General features: G+C 41.5%; 1 protein-coding gene across 2 annotated transcripts in view; it reads left to right on the forward strand.

The window, feature by feature from the left end:
* LOC139750764 (targeting protein for Xklp2-like) overlaps positions 1-27349 on the forward strand; it is a 58711-nt gene that overhangs the window by 16491 nt on the left and 14871 nt on the right. For both annotated transcript variants that reach the window (XM_071665483.1, XM_071665484.1), the window contains exons 7-12: positions 1382-1781; positions 5084-5255; positions 8190-8340; positions 13723-13843; positions 20564-20755; positions 24917-25090. In XM_071665483.1, the coding sequence (XP_071521584.1) occupies positions 1382-1781; positions 5084-5255; positions 8190-8340; positions 13723-13843; positions 20564-20755; positions 24917-25090 (1210 nt within the window). The remainder of the gene's footprint in view (positions 1-1381; positions 1782-5083; positions 5256-8189; positions 8341-13722; positions 13844-20563; positions 20756-24916; positions 25091-27349) is intronic.

Consider the following 27349-nt stretch of genomic DNA (forward strand, 5'->3'; position numbering starts at 1 on the left):
ATAGATTTGTTTGTTATTATCCACGTTCTTGGTTATCTTATTCTGTTCATACACTACTGATACTGTACCATGAATATTTTACATGAAGTCTTGAACCATGACTGCCTACTGTCATGTAAAGTTGAGGGTATTTGCCAGATATTATTGAATGCAGAGTTTATATAATTTCTTATGCTTCTTGGAATAAGTCACAAAATGAGTTACTGTATTTGTTAGTTGGAAGAGAAGGGACCCTAATTGCTGTGGCTACCCCATCGAGAAAGTTTCAGGAGGGAACAGGCATCAGAGATATAGAAATATAGAAAGAAAAGAGAAGAGTGAGTGGTTCCAGGTGCAAGTGGGTTTGCAGTATGACAGTTATGTCACATGGCAGTTAAAAAATATTTATAGATTGGGTGGTAAGGTAGGTGAATGAGTGAGTGTTGAAGAGAGGGGTAGGTCTTCAGTCTGTCAGGGGTCGAAGAACCTGGAAGGTGAGTCTTCTATTGTTTGCTTTAGGCAGATTCAAGTGAGAAATTGCAAAAGATGGTTTCTGAATTAGGCAGTGTACGTGAAAGGAGAAATTTTAGAGTAAATATAATTCAACTGAAGACTTAGGTTTGGCATTGCATAAAGAAAGGTTAGTTGGAATGTGTTTGAATGGAGAGAACCTGGAAGAAGTGAAGTGTTTTAGATGCCTAGGAGTGAACATGGCAGTGAATGAAACGACTAGAGCTGAGGGAAGCCAAAGGGGGGGGGGGGAGAGATTGAGGAGGTGGGATGCTTTCAGTGAAAAATTGCTGAACATGCAGGAGAGTGTGAGGCATACATGGGATAGATTGAATTGGAACAATGTAGTATACGTGGATGTTTTTCTGTTCCTGGCACTACCTCACTAGCACAAAAAACAACAAACTGCTTTGAGAATAAAGTATTGTACCATTCTATAAAAGGAAGGAAAACAAAAGTGGATGTTCAAATTACAGTGATATAAGTTTGTTAAGGGTAACTGGTATATTGTATGGGAGAGCGGTGATTGAGAGGGTTTTGGCATATGTAGAACATCAGGTAGGCATGTAAAAAAGGGTAGTGAGTGGAGTTTACTAAGTTGCGATGATAGTGAAAGAGAAACTCTCGTTTTTGCTGTTCTTATTTCTCCTCATGCTCTCTGCCGTTTCCTTCTTTCTTTCTTGTCCCACTGTAGTGTCCCTTTCAGTTGGAATACTCACAGGTGTTTTATGAAAGCAGATTTGCTTGTAGTTTTCTTGCGTTTTTGTAGCTGTTTTATCTGTCTGGCCTAATATGAGAAGTACTTCTAGGAATGCATCCAGACTGGCAGTTTTGCAGCAAAATGTTCTATTTCTGTAATAGCAAAATATTTTATTTTGAATCTTTTTTCCAGACCATCTATCCCGAAAGTCATGGGAATGAAAGGTTTAAGCTCATTTGATAAAAAGGACTTGGAGACCATTGCAACATTTAAGAAAAAGATAGCAAACAATAAGAAAAAGACTGACAACTCTGCTGCCTCTGAATCATCAAAATCAGCTCGACCTGGACCTACAATACCTCAGGAGTTTCATTTTGCTACAGATGATCGATTAAGAACTCAGAAAAAAGATGCTGATTTGGTAAAAGATAACGAAACTGCAGCCTACAGTATATCAAAACCTACAAAACTTGGGCCTACAAAACCCCAAGAATTTCATTTTGCTACTGACAGCAGAATAAAGAACCAAGCACCTGTTGAAGAAAACGAAACTGTTGAATTCACAAGATCCTTACGCTCGAATACATCATCTGTGAGTATGTATATTTTTCACGACAATTAGGTACTGAGTATTGTCATTGCTGTGTGAGATGATTATTCGGTAATGAAGATGGAAATTTAATGGGTAGCACCTTCACACAATGAAAGTTCATCCCATGTTTGCCCCTTGTTTGTCACCTGATATTTTAATTTTAAGTCGTTGGTATTTCCCATGTATGGTACCAATTTTTTCTTCCTTTGTTTCAGATGACTTCACTTCTTTTTATATGTAATTCTTAATCACAGTGTTCTGTTGTATTCTATGAGTTCACCTCCTTGTACTTTGGATGGATAATTTGAATAGTAAAATGTGCTTTTTATGGGAATTCATCTTGCAAAACTGGTCCTGCACTCACACCGGCTAGCAAAGGGTAGGAATGCTCACTTCCTTATGGTATCCTTATTACCCTGGTTTCCTGTGCTGACATTGAAAGATAGTAGCATATAACGTATTATATGTGCGGAAATACATTCAGCGATGTATAGGTGTTTTAAACAGAGAATTGGGTGTCTGTATCCTTTACTATCCTGCAAGGGTTAGGAATCCATTTTGCAACATTTATGTTTGCTTAAGGTATACACATTTCTTATATGCACTTAATCCACTCCAAGTGGAGAGGAATGGACTTAGAGTGAGGAGTTGACCTGGTCTCTCTCTCTCTCTCTCTCTCTCTCTCTCTCTCTCTCTCTCTCTCTCTCTCTCTCTCTCTCTCTCTCTCTCTCTCTCTCTCTCTCTCTCTCTCTCTCTCTCTCTCTCTCTATGGACAGTGAATAGTTCTGGAGATGTATGGATAGACCAACCAGAGGACATAACATAAGATTAAGCAAGACAGTTAATAAAAAAGATTGAAAAGATTTGTACTCTTATAATGTGAGAGTGTTGGATGAAAGGAATAGGATGACTGAGGACAGAATTAATGCAGAAAGCAAACAGATTTGAAAAGTTCTGTGATAGAAGAGAATGCTTAAGAAATGTAGCCCACAAGTGTAGAGCATGCTCACACATATACATGTGTACAAATAGGCAATTACACTTCAGTTGCATAGATCCTTGTAGTCAGTCATTTTGTGCTCACCCTTTCCATATGTCCAAACCATATCAGTTGGTTATCTGTTTCAAACAAAACTACCACACCTGTACTTTACATAGTCTTTCCCTGCATGAGCATCCTGCTTCACACCACATGTTGACCTCGGGCATTTCATTTCAAACAAGTTCAACATCTGTTCTTTTGCATTCAGGGTCTGAGATTCACATCCATACAACGCCTCTGTGATTGCTGTACCTTCAAACATATTCATTTTTGCCCAAACAGACACTGACCTCTTTCCACACACTCCTCATTGCTACCAGAACATTAGCCTCCTCTCCCACCAAGTGACTCAGTTTAGCTCCTGTGGATCCATAAGATGCCATGTCCAATCCCAGTTTCCTACAGCATTTTACATCCTTTGAAATGCATCCTATTCAAGCACACACTCAAACCGTCTTTTTTTTTTTTTTTTTTTTACCTCAATACCTTACTTTTTACCTTAACTATTTCTCCCTAGGCTGCGAGAAAAGGAATTCTATTTCCACATTCGCTGTGTGTCATAGAAGGAGACCAAATGGGGCTGAAATAGAAGCTAGAAACCTTCCCCTTTTTTTCTTTTGGTCATTAAAAGAAGGAACAGGAGCCAAGCAGGAAGCACTCATCCTCCTCGAAGCTAAGGCTAGGGTGTCTAAATGTATGTGGAAGTAACCAAGATGAAAAGAGAAAGTAGTATGTTTGAGAAAATAAAGCTGATGTTCTGGCATTGAGTGAAACAAAGCTCAAGGGGATTTTGAGCGATTGGGGCCTGAACATGTAGGAGGGTGTAAGGCATGCATGGGATAGCATGAATTGGAACAATGTATACTGGGATAGATGTGCTGCCAGTGGACTGAACCACAGCATATATAGCATCTTGGGTAAACCATTGAAAGATCTTTGGTATCTGGTTGTGTATAGGAAGCTGTGGTTTCAGTGCATTATACATGACAGCTAGAGAATGGATGTGGCCTTTCTTCCTCTGGTCCTGACTCTACCTTGCTAACGCAGGAAACAGTGATCAAGTATGAAAAGAAAAAAATGTACTCCCATTCACAGTCTTCCAAAGTTAGACATCAGCATTTGGATTTTCTCTGAAGTGTGCCAATAGAACCATGTTATTTGCAAACAGCAGTTGTCACTTCTGGGGCATCCCACCAACATACCTTTGGCAGCAACAATGTATCTTGATCCCAGACCAAGTAATAGAGATGAAGATTAGCCACCAATGTTAACATAGATTAAAGATATTTAGGAACTGTGCTAGAGAATTATTTGGCTTGGCTGTAATGTAAATCAATCCCAACTGTTTTTCTTTAAAGAATGATTATGATAAAGCAAATGCTGTCTCTGCAACACTTTTAACCAGCACTGCAAGGGGAAAATGATAAAGGTAAATTGTAGTGGTAACATTTGAATGTTTAGAGCTATTGAATTGTAATGTTTCATAAGTTGATACTCATTATTTTAGGCAGGAAGCATTGCTTGATGATGGTTATGAACTTGTTTAACCTCACCTAATCTAACAAGGACTAGGAAGATGTTTAGTTACATGAATGCAAAAGGGTTAGATTTATATGAATGCAAGAAAGGTGAAGACTGTTAAGTTACTAATGTTTTGTCAGTTTGTATGCATTTTCAAGTAATACTTTCCCCTCAGCACTGAACTAGAGCAGTATTGGGAAACCTTGTGTTAAGTTTCTGGGTGAATTTTCATTGTGTTGTTCCTAAATTTTGCTCTTTAAAAGTAAAGGGGCTTGTTGATAAAGAAGAATGAGATATAGTCACCTCTGAATGGTGACGTTAGGTTTACATGATAGCACTTCATCCCAGAGAGTAGGGTATCCCTTCCCGTTTCATACCTTGCAGTAATGTGGTTGGAAACCAGTTTCCCAATTAATGTCCAAAAGATTCATACATGTACTTGATCCACCTCATGTACATTGGAATGAAGGTTAAGATAGCAAATGGCTGGATGTGAGGAGCTAGTTGACGTGATTGTACAACAGAATAGTGTAGAACTTCAGCGAAGTTGTTCCAAAGTATGAATCATTAATTAGAGATGAGAAAAATACAGTTGAGATGTCTGCTTCCAGAGACCAACCAGTCAGCTTCCACTGTTTGAAATATGCTTTGCTTAAGCCACTTGCTTAACTAACAGGTAAGAAAAATTATGCAAAGGTGTATGAGACTTCCATTTTAAAGCTTCACCTTCTTTCCTCAGTTGAACAAGGAGGCACCAAAGGGACCAACAATACCACAGCCATTCAACCTTACAGAGTCTCGAAAGGGGAAGACAGAGGAAGTTAATAAGTTTGTTTCTGTTGCTGAGCTAAACCTCAAGTTTCACACCAAAACACCTCAGAGGTTCCGAAGTAAACGAGCCGGAAGCATTGGTAGGAATTTTTAAAATTTTCTTTTATGCAGTATAGTTTGAAGGGAACTAGACTACGAAGCTTGAAATCCTTCCATTCACCCAATTTCCTCTGTTTTTACTGCCCCCTATCACTTTTGTCTTCAGTATCCAAACTGTTAAAAATTGATCAACCACGTCAAGCAATTTCTCTCTCTCTCGCCTCTTCTCTTCTCTTCTCTTCTCTTCTCTCTCTCTCAAGCTGTATGAATATTTTCACCATCTCCTCCCATAAAGAAAAAAAAGTGCAGAAGCTGGTGTCTAAGTTGGGGAGAGTGAGTGAGACAAGAAAGTTGAGAGATAAGTTGAATATAAGTAAAGTTATTAAGTTCAGCAGGGGAGAGAAATAGGTTGGTTGGAGTGAGTTTAAATGGAGAGAAACCAAAGGAATTGGAGTTTTTAGATGACTGGAATTTGGCATTGGGCTGAAGTAAGCCAAAGGTTGTAGGTGCATTGAGAAATGTTTTGGTAAAAGAGGTCACTGTGAGGATTAAGATGGGTATGTTTGATGGTATGGTGGTCACGAATACGTTTTATGGATGTAAGAAGTAGGCCATCGTTAAGAAAATACAGAAGAGGGTGGATGTGTTTACATGAAATACTTAATGGCAGTATGAGGTGTGAGGAAGGTTGACTGAATAAGAAATAGTAGGATAAGAGATGGGTGTTGTAGTAAGTAGAGTATGGTTGAGAGGGCTGAAGATATTTGCAAAAATGGTGTGACCATATGGAAAGAATAAGTGAGGAGACACAGACTGATATGGGTGTCAGGAATGGAAGAAACAAGGAGCATGAAATGGAATGATGGAGTGAAAGTTGCTTTAAGTGATCAGGATGTGAATATACAGGATATAGCAAATGGAGCAACGTACTATCAGTGGGCTGAACCAAGGCCTATGAAGCTGTCAAGGGAAACCATAGAAAGGCCTGTGAATGGGGGACTCTGGTTTTAGAGCATTATACCTGACTTCTAGAGTGTTGTGAGCAAATGGGGCAGTTCATCTGTTTCTGGTTTTACCTCATTACACAGGAAACAAAGAACGTATCTGAAAATGAAAAATTTAATGTCTGATTTTTTCCCCTCCATATTCTGCATAAGCAAAGTAGCACCAGGAACAAGGAAATGGCCTCATTTACTCACATCCTTTCTTTAGCTATTATATGTATAATCCACCAAAAATACATCCACATCCAGCCCCTATAGAACTTTCCATATGCCCTAATTCCGTCTATTGACACCATGTTAGCCGCTGTATACCACATAACTCCAGTTCACTGTATCCTATGCCTTACACTCTCCTTCATGCAAACCTTTTGCACTCTGTCCCTCCATCTCCAATTTGATCTCACCCCTCCTCTTGGCCCGTCCACTAATGATACTTGTATATACCCTCTTTGTCAGTCTCTCCTCACACATTTTCTTCATGTTTTCAAACAATTTCAGCACTCCCTTTTCAGTTCTCTCTTCCACAATTTTCTTTTTATCACACTCCTCTATTACTCCTTCATTCCTAACTTGGTCAACCTTCTGCACACCACATATTCTTTGAATGTTCTTGGCACTAATTAGTTAATGTAGGAAATGGTGAGTAAGGATGGTTAAAAACGTTTCTTTACAGTATTTAGCAGTGAAACCAGAGATATAGTTGGTAGGCATCCACCAACCAGGGAGATATATTACTGTTACTACTGGCCTGGGTATCCAGAGGGTTAGTGACAGCTACACAGTGAGCCAGCACTTTATTGGTTGTCAAGTTGCATTCCTCTGCCCAGGTTGCTATCTTTTCTCTCTGCCTCACCCAAACATAGACTGCAGGGATTCTGTCCACAAACATACAGTCTCCTTGTCATGCATAATGCTTGACAATGCTTAACTCACAACTCATTTTTTGTAACTAAATTTTCCTGCAGTGATTTCTATGTGCTAGCCTTGTCTTTTAGCAAAATGATAGGAACCATAGATAGAAGTAGTAGGTACGAACATCAGGTATTATTTGTAGGTAAGAACATAAGGCAGGAGTCTTAGGTAGCTGGTAGTTGGAAGGCAGCCAGTGACCAGGGAGGCATATTACTCATGCTACCAGCCTGGGTATTGGAAGGTTATTGACAGCTACATAGTAAGCCAGCTCTTTATTGATTGTTAAGTTGCACTCCCCCGACTGGGGTAGCTGTCTTTTCTTTCTCCCTCACCTGCATGTAGACTACTGGCATTCTTTCCACAAACATAAATCTCTCCTTGTCATACATAACACTTGACAACACTTAACTCCCACAAGTGTCTTTGTAAGTAGATTTTTCCTATGGCGAGCAATGTGCGCTAGCCATGCCTTTTGGCAAAATGGTAGGAGCAGTAGATAGAAGTAGTTGGTAGGAACATATAGGCAGGAGCATTAGGTAGAAGTGCTTGTTAGGAATATTAATTAGAAGTAGTCAGTTGGAACATTAGGTGGGAGTGTCTGCAAACACTACACAAGAGTTGCCCTATGTCAGTGGCCTGTTAAGGTTGAGTCACTAAAGGCTGAGAAGTAGCACTAGAGTTCACATTGGGAACAATTGATTGGACCCTCTGGAAATAATGCTAGAATTGCCTTCTGCCAGTGACCTGTTAAAGGTGAGGCACTTAATGATAAAAATTGGTACTGGGGTTCACCAGTTATGGAATCTTTTAATGTGGCTAACCTCCTGAGGAAGTCTCCAGAGGTAACAGGCATCATAAATATAGATAGAAAGCCTAAAGATGCTGATGCTGAGAACATCAGTTTTTGCGTATCTAAACTCAGCTATTCGTTACATGCATAAACAGCATTGGTGTTTTGTTTTTACCAGTAGCATTTCTAAAATTACTTGTATTCTAAAGTGCTTTAAAAGATGTTCTTTTCCTAAGCTGAGTTGTGAACTATTTCTCTTTTTCATTCAGATGATTTGAACCCAGAAGGCAAGAAGACCAAGTCCAACTCAGGAGTAACTATCCCCCACACGCCAAACCTTATCACTCGAGAGCGCTCAAGGCAAATGAATTATCTTACTCATGAAGAAATGGAACAGAAGGCTTTTGAAGAAGCCCAAAAGTAAGTTGTTGTTTGTTGAGAACGGCATAAATCAAGTGTTCCTGTTATATTCTGTAGGTATTTGTTTTTGTCAAAAGGGAGAATTGAAATTTCATTATGAAATGTGTGTATCAATGATAGAGCAATTCTTGTCATCATTTTTTTATGTAAGTTGTATATGTCAGAACTGGAGGGAACAAAGAGAGCAGGGAGACTAAATTGGAGATGGACGGATGTAGTGACAAAGAGTTTAAGCAGTTAGAGCCCAAACATGATGGAGGGTGAAAGGCATGCAGGGGATAGAGTGAATTGGAATGATGATGTATACAGATGCTTTTGACTTATGACCATCCGTACATATGACCAGGAAAAATTTGAATCAAAGAATGTGTGTGTGTAGAAGGCATGCAGGGAGTGGAGTGAATTGGGATGATGTGGTATACTGGGGTCGATGTGCTGTCAGTGGATTGAACCAGGGGATATGGAGCATCTGAGGTAATCCATGGAATGGTCTGTGGGGCTTGGATGTGGAAAGGGAGCTGTGATTTTGGTGCATTACACATAACAGCTAAAGACTGAGTGTGACTGAATATGGATTTTTTTGTCTTTTCCTGGTGCTACCTTGCTGCTGGGGGATGCTATTTCATGTGTGGTGGGGTGGCGACAGGAACGGATGAAGGCAGCAAGTATGAATATATTATTTATTTATTTTGCTTTGTCGCTGTCTCCCACGTTAGCAAGGTAGCACAAGGAAACAGACGAAAGAATGGCTCAACCCACCCACATACACATGTATATGCATACACATCCATACATGCAAATATACATACCTGTACATCTCAACGTATACATATATATACACACACAGACACATACACATATACTCGTGTACATAATTCATACTATCTGCCTTTATTCAATCCCATCACCACCCCGCCACACATGAAATAACAACCCTCTCCCCCTTCATGTGCGCAAGGTAGCGCTAGGAAAAGACAACAAAGGCCACACTCATTCACGTTCAGTCTCTAGCTCTCATGTAATAATGCACCAAAACCACAGCTCCCTTTCCACATCCAGGCCCCATAGAAGTTTCCATGGTTTACCCCAGACGCTTCACATGCCCTGGTTCAATCCATTGACAGCACGTCAACCTCGGTATACCACATCATTCCAATTCACTCTATTCCTTGCACGCCTTTCACCCTCCTGCATGTTCAGGCCCCGATCACTCAAAATCTTTTTCACTCCATCTTTCCCCCTCCAATTTGGTCTGTGTATGTATATGGGCATTTATGTTAGAAGCAGTGAAAAGTTTTTATCGAGGATGTAAGGCATGTGTACGTGTAGGAAGAGAGGAAAGTGATTGGTTCTCAGTGAATGTAGGTTTGCGGCAGGGGTGTGTGATGTCTCCATGGTTGTTTAATTTGTTTATGGATGGGGTTGTTAGGGAGGTGAATGTAAGTTTTGGAAAGAGGGGCAAGTATGCAGTCTGTTGGGGATGAGAGAGCTTGGGAAGTGAGTCAGTTGTTGTTCGCTGATGATACTGCGCTGGTGGCTGATTCATGTGAGAAACTGCAGAAGTTGGTGACTGAGTTTGGTAAAGTGTGTGAAAGAAGAAAGTTAAGAGTAAATATGAGTAAGAGCAAGGTTATTAGGTACAGTAGGGTTGAGGGTCAAGTCAATTGGGAGATAAATTTGAATGGAGAAAAACTGGAGGAAGTAAAGTGTTTTAGATATCTGGGAGTGGATCTGGCAGCGGATGGAACCATGGAAGCGGAAGTGAATCGTAGGGTGGGGGAGGGGGCAAAAATCCTGGGAGCCTTGAAGAATGTGTGGAAGTCGAGAACCTTATCTCGGAAAGCAAAAATGGGTATGTTTGAAGGAATAGTGGTTCCAACAATGTTGTATGGTTGCAAGGCGTGGGCTATGGATAGAGTTGTGCGCAGGAGGGTGGATGTGCTGGAAATGAGATGTTTGAGGACAATATGTGGTGTGAGGTGGTATGATCGAGTAAGTAATGTAAGGGTAAGAGAGATGTGTGGAAATAAAGAGTGTGGTTGAGAGAGCAGAAGAGGGTGTTTTGAAATAGTTTGGGCACATGGAGAGAATAAGTAAGGAAAGATTGACCAAGAGGATATATGTGTCGGAGGTGGAGGGAACGAGGAGAAGTGGGAGACCAAATTGGAGGTGGAAAGATGGAGTGAAAAAGATTTTGAGTGATCGGGGACTGAACATGCAGGAGGATGAAAGGCGGGCAAGGAATAGAGTGAATTGGAACGATGTGGTATACCGGGGTTGACGTGCTGTCAGTGGATTGAATCAGGGCATGTGAAGCGTCTAGGGTAAACCATGGAAAGTTGTGTGGGGCCTGGATGTGGAAAGGGAGCTGTGGTTTCGGGCATTATTACATGACAGCTAGAGACTGAGTGTGAACGAATGGGGCCTTTGTTGTCTTTTCCTAGCGCTACCTCGCACACATGAGGTGGGAGGGGGATGTTATTCCATGTGTGGCGGGGTGGCGATGGGAATAAATGAAGGCAGACAGTATGAATTATGTACATGTGTATATATGTATATGTCTGTGTGTGTATATATATGTGTACATTGAGATGTATAGGTATGTATATGTGCTGTGTGTGGACGTGTATGTATATACATGTGTATGGGGGTGGGTTGGGCCATTTCTTTCGTCTGTTTCCTTGCGCTACCTCGCAAACGCGGGAGACAGCGACAAAGCAAAATAAATAAATATAAAATATAATGTATGTACATGTGTATGTGGGTGGGCTTTGGGCCATTCCTTGTCTGTTTCCTTGCACTACCTCGCTGATGCAAGAGACGGCAATTAAGTGTAATAAAATAAATGAAATTTGTGTTTATGGGCATTTATGTATATGAGTGGTTGGGCCATCTCCCTCCGTTTCTTTGCACCACCTCACTGACACCGGAAACTGATTAAGTATAATGATAATGAAAGGATGATATGCATGAGTAGATAATGAGAGGATGATATGCATGAGTAGGAAGAAAGGAGGGTGAGTGGTTCAGGGTGATGGTGTGTCTATGGCAGGGGTGTGTGATGTCACCATGGCTGTTAAATCTGCTTACAGATGGGTTGCTGAAGGTGAATGTAAGAGTCTTGGAGAGAGGAGCAGGTATGCAGTCTGCAAGAGGTATAGGGTGCCTGGAAGGTGGATAGATTGTTGTTTATTGATGATGTAGTGCTGGAGACAGATTAGAGTGAGCAGTTACATTTGAGATGGAGTCTGAGTTTATGAGAGGGTGAAAGGAGAAAGGTGAAAGTAAATGTGAGTAAAAGCAAGGTTGATAGATTGTAGCAATATAAGAGTTTTTTTTTTTTTTTTTTTTTTTTTTTTTTTTTTTTTTTTTTTTTTTTAAAGAACTTAGAGGAAGTTTAGTAGATATGGCAGCAAGTGGAACTTTGGAAGCTGAAATAAGCCATAGAGTAAGTTAGGGGACAAAGGGCTTGGATGCATTGAGGAATGTGTGGAAAGAGATCACTGTCTGTAAGTCCAGTGAAAGGTGTTTGATTTCTTAAGAGGGTAAGCATGTCAGAAATGAAAGGAACTAGGAAAAGTGGGAAACCAAGGTGAAAAGATGTATTTAGAAATGTTTTGAAGGTTTGGGACCTGAACATGCTGGAAGACACGATTCATAGAAGGGACTTAGGGAATTGGAGCAGTGTTATATACAGAGGACAACAAGCTTTCATTGGGTTGAACTAGTGCATATGAAGCAGCTGGAGAAACCAAAGAAAGGTCTGTGAGGCTTGATTTTGAATAGGTAGCTCTAATTTTAGTGCAGTGTACATAACTAAAGAGTGGATGTCAGTGATCAAGGCCATTTCTTCATATGTTCCTGGTGCTACCTCACTAATGTGGGAAATGGCAAACATGTATGAAAAGAGATGAATTTGAAAGCCGAGTCCTTTGAGAACAATTTTCCTGGTGATCTGTGCAGCATAAAGGAACCATTCAAGGAAGCTACAGACCTCAGCAGTGCAAGAGTGTCATGGCAGCTAGTTGTTTGATTCCCAGTATCCCTGAATGTAAGGGTCAGCTGGTTGACATGAACACCAAAAGTTAAAGCAAGCAGATAGCTGCCTGCCTGAAGTCAGCTACCAGCTGTCTGAATGTGTATGAAAAGCAAAGCATTCCAGATGGCTTTTACACTCAAACCGAGGTTCAAGCTAGCCTGGTGCAACAGCTTTTTGGCAGACCAGCAGCAAGCAACATAACCCACCAAAGCAGAGACATTAGCTTCAACACCTGTGTCCATGGTGATCCACGCTTTCCCATATCTTCTAGCAAAATGGTGCTATCTGTTCAGATTCATGGAGAATGAGGAGCCAGTCCCACGACCATCCTCATACTGGCTGTTGACAAAGTGACCACTTGTTGCTCCCAGCCTTCTGGCCCAAAGAAGACCATCCCCTTTGAGTATTAGCACACACAGTAGTCTGCCCATTCTGCCCAAGTTCCTCTCTGCATATTCTTCAGCACCATGTAGAGGTTGCTCACTTTGATGGGAAAGCTATTCCATCCTGAAAGTTGTTGCCTGTCAGATGCAGAGTTTAAGAACCTTATATTCCTGTAATGTAACAGGCAGTTTAAGTGACAAACTCTATTCTAATGCACTGATGGATGTCTTTAGACTTGTTAAGTATATTTGGTCTTGGTAGGGATTATGTGTTGTCTTTCTTTTGTTTAAAGTTTTTAAAATCATAGGAATCAGGATTGCAGTTTTGATTGTAATCATAATTTTTATTTATCTTACTTATTTTTAGAAGTAATTATAAATGTAATCATGGATTTGCTAGGATTTTTTTTTTTTTTTTTTTTTTTTTTTTTTTTTCCCCCCATACTATTCGCCATTTCCAGCATTAGTGAGGTAGCGTTAAGAACAGAGAACTGAGTTTTGAGGGAAATCCCCACTTGGCCCCTTCTCTGTTCCTTCTTTTGGAAAATCAAAAACGAGAGGGGAGGGTTTCCATCCCCCTGCTCCCTCCCCTTTTAGTCACCTTCTACAACACGTAGGGAATGTGTGGGAAGTATTCTTTCTCCCCTATCCCCAGTGATGATATATGTAAACAAATACATTTACTGTGAAATCATAACATATCTGGGGTCTAGTGCAACACCTGTGGGCACTATTAGATGTAAAAGTATATTTTAGAAAACACAGGTAACTATACCTCATAAGTATAAGGTAGAAAGAACTGTAGTCCAGAAAAAGTAAGTGAAACTTGGAAGTAGTGAAACAAATGCTGTGGCTGAATATTACAAAAGGAATTAACCGTCAGTAGGACAGTGCGGTCCTTCTTAGACGGTCCTTCAGTTGGTTATTGGTGCTCATAGATTTCTTTCTTTTGCTTTTCAGACATGCTTTTAAAGCAAACCCAGTAAATAAGAAAGTATTTGAGGCCCCTGCTAATGGTTACCAAGTGGAAAAGAAAATTGTAACAGTTCCAGAACCATTCAATATCACAGATTCCAAGAAAGTAAGTGTTTTTGCTAAAGTTGTTTGTGTTAGGAGTTTATTTTGTCCAAGCACATATACTTTCTTGTGACAATCTTTATCTGTGTGATTGTGGTTCCTGTATGTTTATATATCATAGTACCATGAGACATTCCTTCCACAAGCTTCCTTGATAATATGTCAGTATGACCAATTGCAGGCTGTCAGTAATTTCCCTTGACATGCTTGTGAACTGGCTGGACTTACCAGTTGGGAGATAGCTAAGGGGATGTTGAGTAGGGGGATGATATTTGGTTCAAACCTTAGATTGTGAATAGATATTACTGTTAGAAGTCTATCCTGTTATAAAAGCACATAATGGGCCAGAAGTCTGTAGAACTTAAACCCTCACTACTTGAGAGGAATTGATCTTGTGAAAAGTAACCCATGATCCATAAGTGATTATGCTACTCTCATGTAAATGGAGGCTTGCAGCATGTAGTCTGCATGAGCTCACTTACAGTTTGGTCAAAGGTATGGGGGTTTCTGATTAAATGTAGTGTTTTTGGAAGGTCAGTGCATTTCCCATCATGTGGTTTAAACAGTTTTTGATGTATCTTACACCACTTTACAGTCATCTACCCAGAGTGCAACTGACACACCACTATCACTGTATGTGTAAATATAAACTGGAGTTATTGTCTTTTCTTCTGCTTCACCCACACGTGGACTACTGGCATTCTGTCCATGTCACCTGTAACACTTAACTCAAACAGCCCATTATTTTTAACTAGATTTTCCTGTGGTGAGTTTTATATGCTATCCCTGCTTTTTGGCAAAATGTTAGGAGCAATAGACAGAAGCAGTAGGTAGGAGCATTAGATGGAAGTAGTAGGTAGGAACATTAGGCAGGAGCATTACGTAGTAGTAGTCAATAGGAACATTGCATAGTAACCCCTGCAAACACTGCAGTAGACTTGCCCTCTGCTGGTGGCCTGTTAAGGGTGAGGCACTAAAGGCTAAGAAGTGGCACTGGAGTGCACTAGGTATGGAGACTCTTTTGCTTTAGCCACCCCCTTTAAGGAGTTCCAAAAGAGAACAGGTATCAGAGATTTTTTTTTTTTTTTTTTTTTTTTTTTTTAATACTTTGTCGCTGTCTCCCGCGTTTGCGAGGTAGCGCAAGGAAACAGACGAAAGAAATGGCCCAACCCCCCCCCCCATACACATGTACATACACACGTCCACACACGCAAATATACATACCTACACAGCTTTCCATGGTTTACCCCAGACGCTTCACATGCCTTGCTTCAATCCACTGACAGCACGTCAACCCCTGTATACCACATGACTCCAATTCACTCTATTTCTTGCCCTCCTTTCACCCTCCTGCATGTTCAGGCCCCGATCACACAAAATCTTTTTCACTCCATCTTTCCACCTCCAATTTGGTCTCCCTCTTCTCCTCGTTCCCTCCACCTCCGACACATATATCCTCTTGGTCAATCTCTCCTCACTCATTCTCTCCATGTGCCCAAACCATTTCAAAACACCCTCTTCTGCTCTCTCAACCACGCTCTTTTTATTTCCACACATCTCTCTTACCCTTACGTTACTTACTCGATCAAACCACCTCACACCACACATTGTCCTCAAACATCTCATTTCCAGCACATCCATCCTCCTGCGCACATCTCTATCCATAGCCCACGCCTCGCAACCATACAACATTGTTGGAACCACTATTCCCTCAAACATACCCATTTTTGCTTTCCGAGATAATGTTCTCGACTTCCACACATTTTTCAAGGCTCCCAAAATTTTCGCCCCCTCCCCCACCCTATGATCCACTTCCGCTTCCATGGTTCCATCCGCTGACAGATCCACTCCCAGATATCTAAAACACTTCACTTCCTCCAGTTTTTCTCCATTCAAACTCACCTCCCAATTGACTTGACCCTCACCCCTACTGTACCTAATAACCTTGCTCTTATTCACATTTACTCTCAACTTTCTTCTTCCACACACTTTACCAAACTCAGTCACCAGCTTCTGCAGTTTCTCACATGAATCAGCCACCAGCGCTGTATCATCAGCGAACAACAACTGACTCACTTCCCAAGCTCTCTCATCCCCAACAGACTTCATACTTGCCCCTCTTTCCAGGACTCTTGCATTTACCTCCCTTACAACCCCATCCATAAACAAATTAAACAACCATGGAGACATCACACACCCCTGCCGCAAACCTACATTCACTGAGAACCAATCACTTTCCTCTCTTCCTACACGTACACATGCCTTACATCCTCGATAAAAACTTTTCACTGCTTCTAACAACTTGCCTCCCACACCATATATTCTTAATACCTTCCACAGAGCATCTCTATCAACTCTATCATATGCCTTCTCCAGATCCATAAATGCTACATACAAATCCATTTGCTTTTCTAAGTATTTCTCACATACATTCTTCAAAGCAAACACCTGATCCACACATCCTCTACCACTTCTGAAACCGCACTGCTCTTCCCCAATCTGATGCTCTGTACATGCCTTCACCCTCTCAATCAATACCCTCCCATATAATTTACCAGGAATACTCAACAAACTTATACCTCTGTAATTTGAGCACTCACTCTTATCCCCTTTGCCTTTGTACAATGGCACTATGCACGCATTCCGCCAATCCTCAGGTATCAGAGATATAGCTAGATAAAAAGTATGTGTTAGGTGGTTTTTATCGTGACATATGGCTGACCACGGTGCTTCCCTCAATAGTCACCTAAACATACCCTACACCACCCCCCACACTTCCATTGTCTGGCTGCCTCAATAAACTCAGTCAAAAGGGGTCTCTCATTATGGTATATGGTGTGGCTTATTTTACCTGGCTCGTCATTCCTAAGTTGATTGTTCCAGTTTGGCTGTAGGGGGAAACTCTTCTCTGACATTCCTTTTACTCAACCCATACCCAATATGTTATAACAATAAGGACACCCAGAGGTTACCTCGCCCACACCATGCATTCCCCAAGAACAGCCATGTCATCTGTTTTGTCTACATCACTTGCATCAATGTTCCACTCTATGGCCTCAGCAAGTCCAGTGAAGTTGTCAATAGGGCAGGTGTTGACTACATGAGACATGCCCCTTTCTGCCCAGGACAGGCTGACCTCTTACTTGGGTTGGCTTGCTATTTTTTGCTTGCTCACAGTGTAGGGGCAGAGTTTGCTGTGATGTCTTTGATCTTAGCCAGGTCAGCATATGATGCTAATCTGCTTATCTTTTATACTTCATATGCTCTGGCATCACTGAACATACCCCAGTCCATGATGCTGTTTGTTGTGTCAGTTGTCGTCAACCCAGGTCACCATCTGGCCTGTGCAACCACATTTTGATTCACTTCTTGTCATTCTCGTTGACTTGCTTACACTCTAGCTTCTTCCACTGGACTTTAGATCTGTTCCTGGAAAACACAAATATGTGGTCATGTATTCCACCTACCACCATGTATATGGTTTGAATTTTTATATTTGATTTGTATGTACTACACCCAGTTTTATATATTGCTCTTGGTGAAACTTTTTCTATTTACATAATGAAGTTTTTATTTGCTTAATACAGCACTCTCAACGCTGCCTTGCCTCCACTATAGACCTACAGTGTTCATTGGTTGTTGACATATTTTTTGGTCACTCCCATTTGGTTTAGACATTTCTCCATGAAACCCATTTTATTTTGCTTTTCTTGTCCATGCTCTTCATTCTTTAATTTGATTTGCTATTAGTTACTTTTCCCCCTCCCTGTATCTGCATTGATTCATCTTGGATGCTGTTTCCTTTGGGGCAGGGTATCCCCAGGAATAGATGAAGGCAAGTAAGTATGAATGTGTAAGTGTATGTGTTGATATGTATACGGGCATATATTTATTTTTTATTTTACTTTGTCGCTGTCTCCCGCGTTAGCGAGGTAGTGAAGGAAACAGACAAAAGAATGGCCCAACCCACCCACATACACGTCCACACATGCAAAGTAAGAGTATTAGTGAAAGAGAAGAGAGAGGCATTTGGACGATTTTTGCAGGGAAAAAATGCAATTGAGTGCGAGAAGTATAAAAGAAAGAGACAGGAGGTCAAGAGAAAGGTGCAAGAGGTGAAAAAAAGGGCAAATGAGAGTTGGGGTGAGAGACTATCAGTAAATTTTAGGGAGAATAAAAAGATGTTCTGGAAGGAGGTAAATAGGGTGCGTAAGACAAGGGAGCAAATGGGAACTTCAGTGAAGGGCGTAAATGGGGAGGTGATAACAAGTAGCAGTGATGTGAGAAGGAGATGGAATGAGTATTTTGAAGGTTTGTTGAATGTGTCTGATGACAGAGTGGCAGATATAGGGTGTTTTGGTCGAGGTGGTGTGCAAAGTGAGAGGGTTAGGGAAAATGATTTGGTAAACAGAGAAGAGGTAGTAAAAGCTTTGCGGAAGATGAAAGCCGGCAAGGCAGCAGGTTTGGATGGTATTGCAGTGGAATTTATTAAAAAAGGGGGTGACTGTATTGTTGACTGGTTGGTAAGGTTATTTAATGTATGTATGACTCATGGTGAGGTGCCTGAGGATTGGCGGAATGCGTGCATAGTGCCATTGTACAAAGGCAAAGGGGATAAGAGTGAGTGCTCAAATTACAGAGGTATAAGTTTGTTGAGTATTCCTGGTAAGTTATATGGGAGGGTATTGATTGAGAGGGTGAAGGCATGTACAGAGCATCAGATTGGGGAAGAGCAGTGCGGTTTCAGAAGTGGTAGAGGATGTGTGGATCAGGTGTTTGCTTTGAAGAATGTATGTGAGAAATACTTAGAAAAGCAAATGGATTTGTATGTAGCATTTATGGATCTGGAGAAGGCATATGATAGAGTTGATAGAGATGCTCTGTGGAAGGTATTAAGAATATATGGTGTGGGAGGCAAGTTGTTAGAAGCAGTGAAAAGTTTTTATCGAGGATGTAAGGCATGTGTACGTGTAGGAAGAGAGGAAAGTGATTGGTTCTCAGTGAATGTAGGTTTGCGGCAGGGGTGTGTGATGTCTCCATGGTTGTTTAATTTGTTTATGGATGGGGTTGTTAGGGAGGTAAATGCAAGAGTCCTGGAAAGAGGGGCAAGTATGAAGTCTGTTGGGGATGAGAGAGCTTGGGAAGTGAGTCAGTTGTTGTTCGCTGATGATACAGCGCTGGTGGCTGATTCATGTGAGAAACTGCAGAAGCTGGTGACTGAGTTTGGTAAAGTGTGTGGAAGAAGAAAGTTAAGAGTAAATGTGAATAAGAGCAAGGTTATTAGGTACAGTAGGGGTGAGGGTCAAGTTAATTGGGAGGTGAGTTTGAATGGAGAAAAACTGGCGGAAGTGAAGTGTTTTAGATATCTGGGAGTGGATCTGTCAGCGGATGGAACCATGGAAGCGGAAGTGGATCATAGGGTGGGGGAGGGGGCGAAAATTTTGGGAGCCTTGAAAAATGTGTGGAAGTCGAGAACATTATCTCGGAAAGCAAAAATGGGTATGTTTGAAGGAATAGTGGTTCCAACAATGTTGTATGGTTGCGAGGCGTGGGCTATGGATAGAGATGTGCACAGGAGGATGGATGTGCTGGAAATGAGATGTTTGAGGAAAATGTGTGGTGTGAGGTGGTTTGATCGAGTAAGTAACGTAAGGGTAAGAGAGATGTGTGGAAATAAAAAGAGCGTGGTTGAGAGAGCAGAAGAGGGTGTTTTGAAATGGTTTGGGCACATGGAGAGAATGAGTGAGGAAAGATTGACCAAGAGGATATATGTGTCGGAGGTGGAGGGAACGAGGAGAAGAGGGAGACCAAATTGGAGGTGGAAAGATGGAGTGAAAAAGATTTTGTGTGATCGGGGCCTGAACATGCAGGAGGGTGAAAGGAGGGCAAGGAATAGAGTGAATTGGAGCGATGTGGTATACAGGGGTTGACGTGCTGTCAGTGGATTGAATCAAGGCATGTGAAGCGTCTGGGGTAAACCATGGAAAGCTGTGTAGGTATGTATATTTGCGTGTGTGGACGTGTGTATGTACATGTGTATGGGGGGGGGGGTTGGGCCATTTCTTTCGTCTGTTTCCTTTGCGCTACCTCGCAAACGCGGGAGACAGCGACAAAGTATAAAAAAAAAAAAAAAAAAAATACCTCGCTGACACAGGAGACAGCAATCAAGTACAATAAATAAATAAATAGAATTGTCTTGCTCATTCAGTTGCTTTTTTTCAAGGAGTTTTATTGTTTCATGCACTATTTGTGTACATTAAATTATCTTCATAGTTTTTTTTGCTGCTGCTGTTATGGGACTTGCATTTTTTTCTGGGCATGTTAAGGGCACATAATTTACTTTTTTGCCATAACGCATTTTCCCAGTGTGTAGTACTGTATATGTTTCTGATTTTGTCTTCTGGAGCTATTCCCTGTATGTTATTTATCTTAGGGATCTTATTTTTCCCTAATGCTCTGGTCAGTTTTGAGTGGTATCATTCCTTGATGTTTCAGTTGTGCATTTGTTAACACCTCAAGTTTAGTGGTAAGTGTTATTCTACAAAATATTTGTATAATTAAGGGATCAGGGAAGAGCCAGATGAGGCTTTTTCTTCTAAGGCTCCATCATATGTTCCTAATGCTACCCTACTAAGGCAGACAAAGGCAAACATGTGATATAAAAGTAAATTGAAAATGATTAGAAGGAAACTCAGTGAATATTTATAAACATGACATTTTCCAGGATCAGAGGCTACTAGGTTTCAAATTTCAAGAGATTTGTGAGAGATTAGGTGGATCTGCTTCATCTGTAGCATCACTTCCACATGGTGGTATACCAAGCAAATGGGACAAGACCAATACCAAGGTGCAGCCATTCAGTTTTGACCTGCGTGACAAAACCAAACTTCAGCGCAAGCAGGAAATGATTCAGAAGGTAAGATTTCATGTTTTGGATGTATTTTTGATAGATAGGTGATTGACATCATTGTAGATTGTGCCACTTTTTGTTATGAAAACTGTTATAAAAAAAGTATTGTATATATGCCAGATTGAGAATTTCTTGATTTTCTTACAGACTAGGGAAGAAATTTGTAGACCATCTCTCTTCTCTCTCTCTGCAAAACTAGCATCTCAGATCACATCATTTAATTGGCTAACATTTTTTTTTTTTTTATTATTATACTTTGTCGCTGTCTCCCGCGTTTGCGAGGTAGCGCAAGGAAACAGACGAAAGAAATGGCCCAAACCCCCCCCCCCCCCCCCATACACATGTGTATACATACGTCCACACACGCAAATATACATACCTACACAGCTTTCCATGGTTTACCCCAGACGCTTCACATGCCTTGCTTCAATCCACTGACAGCACGTCAACCCCGGTATACCACATCGCTCCAATTCACTCTATTCCTTGCCCTCCTTTCACCCTCCTGCATGTTCAGGCCCCGATCACACAAAATCTTTTTCACTCCATCTTTCCACCTCCAATTTGGTCTCCCTCTTCTCCTTGTTCCCTCCACCTCCGACACATATATCCTCTTGGTCAATCTTTCCTCACTCATTCTCTCCATGTGCCCAAACCACTTCAAAACACCCTCTTCTGCTCTCTCAACCACGCTCTTTTTATTTCCACACATCTCTCTTACCCTTACGTTACTCACTCGATCAAACCGCCTCACACCACACATTGTCCTCAAACATCTCATTTCCAGCACATCCATCCTCCTGCGCACAACTCTATCCATAGCCCACGCCTCGCAACCATACAACATTGTTGGAACCACTATTCCTTCAAACATACCCATTTTTGCTTTCCGAGATAATGTTCTCGACTTCCACACATTCTTCAAGGCCCCCAGGATTTTCGCCCCCTCGCCCACCCTATGATCCACTTCCGCTTCCATGGTTCCATCCGCTGCCAGATCCACTCCCAGATATCTAAAACACTTCACTTCCTCCAGTTTTTCTCCATTCAAACTCACCTCCCAATTGACTTGACCCTCAACCCTACTGTACCTAATAACCTTGCTCTTATTCACATTTACTCTTAACTTTCTTCTTCCACACACTTTTCCAGACTCAGTCACCAGCTTCTGCAGTTTCTCACATGAATCAGCCACCAGCGCTGTATCATCAGCGAACAACAACTGACTCACTTCCCAAGCTCTCTCATCCCCAACAGACTTCATACTTGCCCCTCTTTCCAAAACTCTTGCATTTACCTCCCTAACAACCCCATCCATAAACAAATTAAACAACCATGGAGACATCACACACCCCTGCCGCAAACCTACATTCACCGAGAACCAATCACTTTCCTCTCTTCCTACACGTACAACTTTCCTCCCACACCATATATTCTTAATACCTTCCACAGAGCATCTCTATCATATGCCTTCTCCAGATCCATAAATGCTACATACAAATCCATTTGCTTTTCTAAGTATTTCTCACATACATTCTTCAAAGCAAACACCTGATCCACACATCCTCTACCACTTCTGAAACCACACTGCTCTTCCCCAATCTGATGCTCTGTACATGCCCTCACCCTCTCAATCAATACCCTCCCATATACTTTACCAGGAATACTCAACAAACTTATACCTCTGTAATTTGAGCACTCACTCTTATCCCCTTTGCCTTTGTACAATGGCACTATGCACGCATTCCGCCAATCCTCAGGCACCTCACCATGAGTCATACATACATTAAATAACCTTACCAACCAGTCAACAATACAGTCACCCCCTTTTTTAATAAATTCCACTGCAATACCATCCAAACCTGCTGCCTTGCCGGCTTTCATCTTCCGCAAAGCTTTCACTACCTCTTCTCTGTTTACCAAATCATTTTCCCTAACCCTCTCACTTTGCACACCACCTCGACCAAAACACCCTATATCAGCCACTCTATCATCAAACACATTCAACAAACCTTCAAAATACTCACTCCATCTCCTTCTCACATCACCACTACTTGTTATCACCTCCCCATTTGCGCCCTTCACTGAAGTTCCCATTTGCTCCCTTGTCTTACGCACTTTATTTACCTCCTTCCAGAACATCTTTTTATTCTCCCTAAAATTTAATGATAATGATAGAGTAGAAATTGATTACATGCAGATTCCTGTATGGGCTGTGAGGGAAGATGTAGATATTGTAAACAACCTAGATTAGGGAGGTAAATGCAAGAGTTTTGGAGAGAGGGATGAGTATGCAGTCTGTTGGGGATGAGAGTGCCAGGGAAGTGAGTCAGTTGTTGTTCGCCAGTGATACAGCACTGGTGGCTGATTTGTGAGAAACTGCAGAAGTTGGTGACTGAGTTTGGAAAAGTGTGTTAAATGAGAAAGTTGAGAGTGTTTATGAATAAGAGCAAGGTTATTAGGTTCAGCAAGATTGAGGTACAAGTTGATTGGGGTGTAAGTTTGAATGGAGAAAAAATGGAGGAAGCAAAGTGTTTTAGATATCTGGGAGTGGCCTTAGCAGTGAATGGAACCATGGAAGCAGAGGTGAGTCACTTGGTGGGGGGAGGGGTGAAGGTTCTGGGAGGGATGAAGAATGTGTAGAGAGAACATTGCCATGGAGAGCAAAAATTGGTGTGTTTGAAGAAAAGTAGTTCCAACAGTTTTATATGGTTGCGAGGCTTTGGCTGTAGATAGAGTTGTACGGAGGAGGGTGGATGTATTGTAAATGAAATGTTTGAGGACAATGTGTGGTGCGAGGTGGTTTGATTAAGTAATGAAAGGGTAAGGGAAATGTATGGTAATAAAGTTTGTGGTTGAGAGAGCATAAGAAGGTATGTTGAAATGATTGAGGAAAGGTTGACAAATAGGATATATGTGTCAGAGGTGGAGGGAACAAGGAGAAGCGGGAGACCAAATTGGAGGTGGAACAATGGAGTGAAAAAGATTTTGAGTGATAGGGGCCTGGACATACAGGATGGTGAGAGGCATGCAAGGATTAGAGTGAATTGAAACGATGTGGTATACCGGAGTTGACATGCTTTCAGTGGACTGAACCAGGGCATGTGAAACGTCTGGGATGAACGATGGAAAGGTCTGTGGGGCCTGGATGCGGATAGGGAACTGTGGTTTTGGTGCATTACATATGATAGCTAGAGACTGAGTGGCACTGGGAATGGATTGAAGGCAAGCAAGTATGAATATGTACATGTGTCTGTGTTGATATGTATGTGTGTACATGTACGTGTATGGACATTTATGTGTATATGAGTGGATAGGTCATTCTTCGTCTGTTTCCTGGCGCTAACTTGATGCGGGAAATGGCGATCAAGTGTAATGATAAAAGATATATATATATATATATATGTAGAGGGAGAGAGGTTGGCGAAGAGGAAATATGCGTCAGAAGTGAAAGGAACAAGGAGATCAGGGAGACGTAATTGGAAATTGAAGGATGGATGAAAAGAAAATTTTGTGATTGGGACCTGCACATGTAGGAGAGTGAAAGGCATGCATGGGATAGAGTGAATTGGAACGATGTTGTATACTGTCATTGGACTAAACCAGGGCCTATGAAGCTTTTAAGGTAAACCATGGAAAGGTCTGTGGGGCCAGATGTTCATCCACCCCAAGGGGTGAATGAACAGCTGAATTGACTGTGGAATGCTTGCCATAAACAGGATTTTAACATGTGCACTCAACCTTGGGCTGCCTGTGAATGTGTCACGATTAGGAATGCTAATAACTATGCCATGGAGATATGCAAATTAAGAGAGCCATGGGGGTGATGAGCTGTAGGGCCTAATGTTCATCCACCACAAGGGGTTAATGGGCAGCTGGATTAAATGTGGAATGCCTGCCATAACCAGGATTCAAACCTATCACTTGGCCTTGGGCAGCCTGTGAATGCATCATAATCAGGATTACTCACCACCATGTCATGGAGATGTGCAAAGTAAGAGAGCCATGGGAGTGATCAGGAGAAACCACAGGAAGGTTTGTGGGGACTGGTTGTAGAGAGTGGGCTCTGCTTTCACTGCATTATACACAACAGCTTGAAAGTGAATGTGCATAATTGGCAGTTTCTTCATTTTTGTCATGTATACAATTGAATTTTTTTCAATCTAGGTTCTGGAAGATGAGAAGAAACTTGCTGAGTTCCATGCTCATCCAATGCCTTCCTTTGAAAGTGGAATACGCGGGGTTCCTCACAAGAAGCCACCAACGCCTACAAAAGTTGTGCCCTTCAACCTTAAGGTTGAGGAGCGTGGGAATTCTAAGCAAGAACACATACAAAGAAATGTAGGTATTTCATTTTGAATTTTGTATATATTTATTTCTTTATTATACTTGATTGCCGTTTCCTGCATTAGCGAAGTAGCGCCAGGAAACAGACAAAGAAATGGCCCATCCACCCACATATACATATATGTATATATATACCTAAATGCTCATACACACACATATACATATATATACGTATCAGCATATACATATATACACATGTACATATTCATGCTTGCCTTTATCCCTTTCCAATGCTACCCCATCCCACAGGAACCAGCATCGCTATCCCCTACTTCATTGAGGCAGTGCCAGGAAAGCAGACAAAAATGGCCACATTCGCTCATACTTAGTCTCTAGCTGTCATGTGTAATGCACCAAAATCTCAGCTCCCTGTCGACATCCACACCCCTCAAACCTTTCCATGGTTTACCTCAGACGTTTCACATGCCCTGGTTCAGTCCATTGACAACATGTCGACCCTGGTGTACAACATCATTCCAAATCACTCTGTTCCTTGCATGCCTCTCACTCTCCTGCATGTTCAGATCACAGTCGCTCAAAATCTTTTTCACTCCATCCTTCCACCTCTAATTTGGTCTCCTGCTTCTCCTTGTTCTCTCCACCTCTGACTCGTATATCTTCTATGTTAACCTTTCCTCACTCGTTTTTTCCACATGTCCAGACGATTTCAACACACCCTTTTCTGCTCTCTCAACCACACTCTTTTTATTATCACACATCTTTCTTACCCTTTCATTACTTACTCAATCAAACCACCTCACATCACTTATTGTCCTCAAACATTTCATTTCCAACACATCCACCCTCCTCTGTACAGCTTTATCTATAGCCCATGCCTTGCAACTATATAATATTGTTAGATCTACTACTCCCTCAAACATACCCATTTTTGCTCTCCAAGATAACATTCTCTCCACACATTCTTCAGTGCTTTCAGAACCTTCGCACCCTCCCCCACCTTATGACTTGCTCCCACTTCTGTGGTTCCATTCACTGCTAGGTCCACTCCAGATATCTAAAACACTTCACTTCCTCCAATTTTTCTCCATTCAAACTCACATCCCAACCAACTTGTCCCTCAACCCTGCTGAACCTAATAACCTTGCTCTTATTCACATTTACAGCACGTCAACCCCAGTAAACCACATCATTCAGTTGCCTGTGTCATCTTAGCTAACAAAAAAAAATGTGAGTAGAAGAGATGGTCAGCAGGCATTATTGGATTACATAGTAATTGATTATCCCTGGGGATAGGGGAGAAAGAATACTTCCCACATATTCCCTGTGTGTCGTAGAAGGCGACTAAAAGGGAAGGGAGCAGAGTGCTGGAAATCCTACCCTCTCGTTTTTAATTTTCCAAAAGAAGGAACAGAGAAGGGGGCCAAGTGAGGATATTCCATCAAAGGCTCAGTCCTTTGTTCTTAACGCTACCTCGCAAATGCGGGAAATGCCAAATAGTATGAAAAAAAATTAATTGGTAGATGTGTAAAAGAGAGATTTTTGGATGTAAATGTGCTGGCAGTGGATAGGATGTCTGATCACTATCTTCTAGTGGCAAAAGTAAAGACTTGTTGAGGTTTTCAGAAAAGAGGAAATATTGTCGGTGAGAAGAGATTGGTGATAGTTAGTGAGCTTGGAAAAGGGTTACCAGAGAGGTTAAGTGTAGAATGGCACAAGATGAGAGTAAATGAACTAAGGGGAGTGGATGAGGAATGGGAGGTATTTTGGGAAGCGATGCTGTCATGCGAGAGATGCATGTGGCATGTGAAAGATGGACAGGTCAGAAAAGGTTTTGTGAGTAGTAGGATAAAGAAGCCTCTCTTGTGATTCATCTCATATCCATTTTTCAGTTGCATAGGTCAGGGTTGGGAGGACCATGCTGTCCCTTAATCCTTTTTTCACTTCCATTCTTACATCACTACCTTTCATTATTCTAATAAGGGAACCAATGATTCTTCTACCCTACACAACTCTTTTCCTTATATCTCCTTCCATATCACCACAAATACCCAAGATAGCTCCCAAGTACTTAAAGTCTCTCTCTCTCTCTCTCTCTCTCTCTCTCTCTCTCTCTCTCTCTCTCTCTCTCTCTCTCTCTCTCTCTCTCTCTCTCTCTCTCTCTCTCTCTCTCTCTCTCTCTCTCTCTCTCTCTCTCTCTCTCTCTCTCTCTCTCTCGAGTTTATGAAAGTTTTTGTGGTTGTGTTGGTTGGGTGGGCTTGAGGATTGTTGTAATCAGGATGGGCAAGTGATCTA

This window comes from Panulirus ornatus, chromosome 10 (assembly GCF_036320965.1).
Source record: "Panulirus ornatus isolate Po-2019 chromosome 10, ASM3632096v1, whole genome shotgun sequence".
In the NCBI taxonomy this organism is placed as follows: Eukaryota; Metazoa; Arthropoda; class Malacostraca; order Decapoda; family Palinuridae; genus Panulirus; species Panulirus ornatus.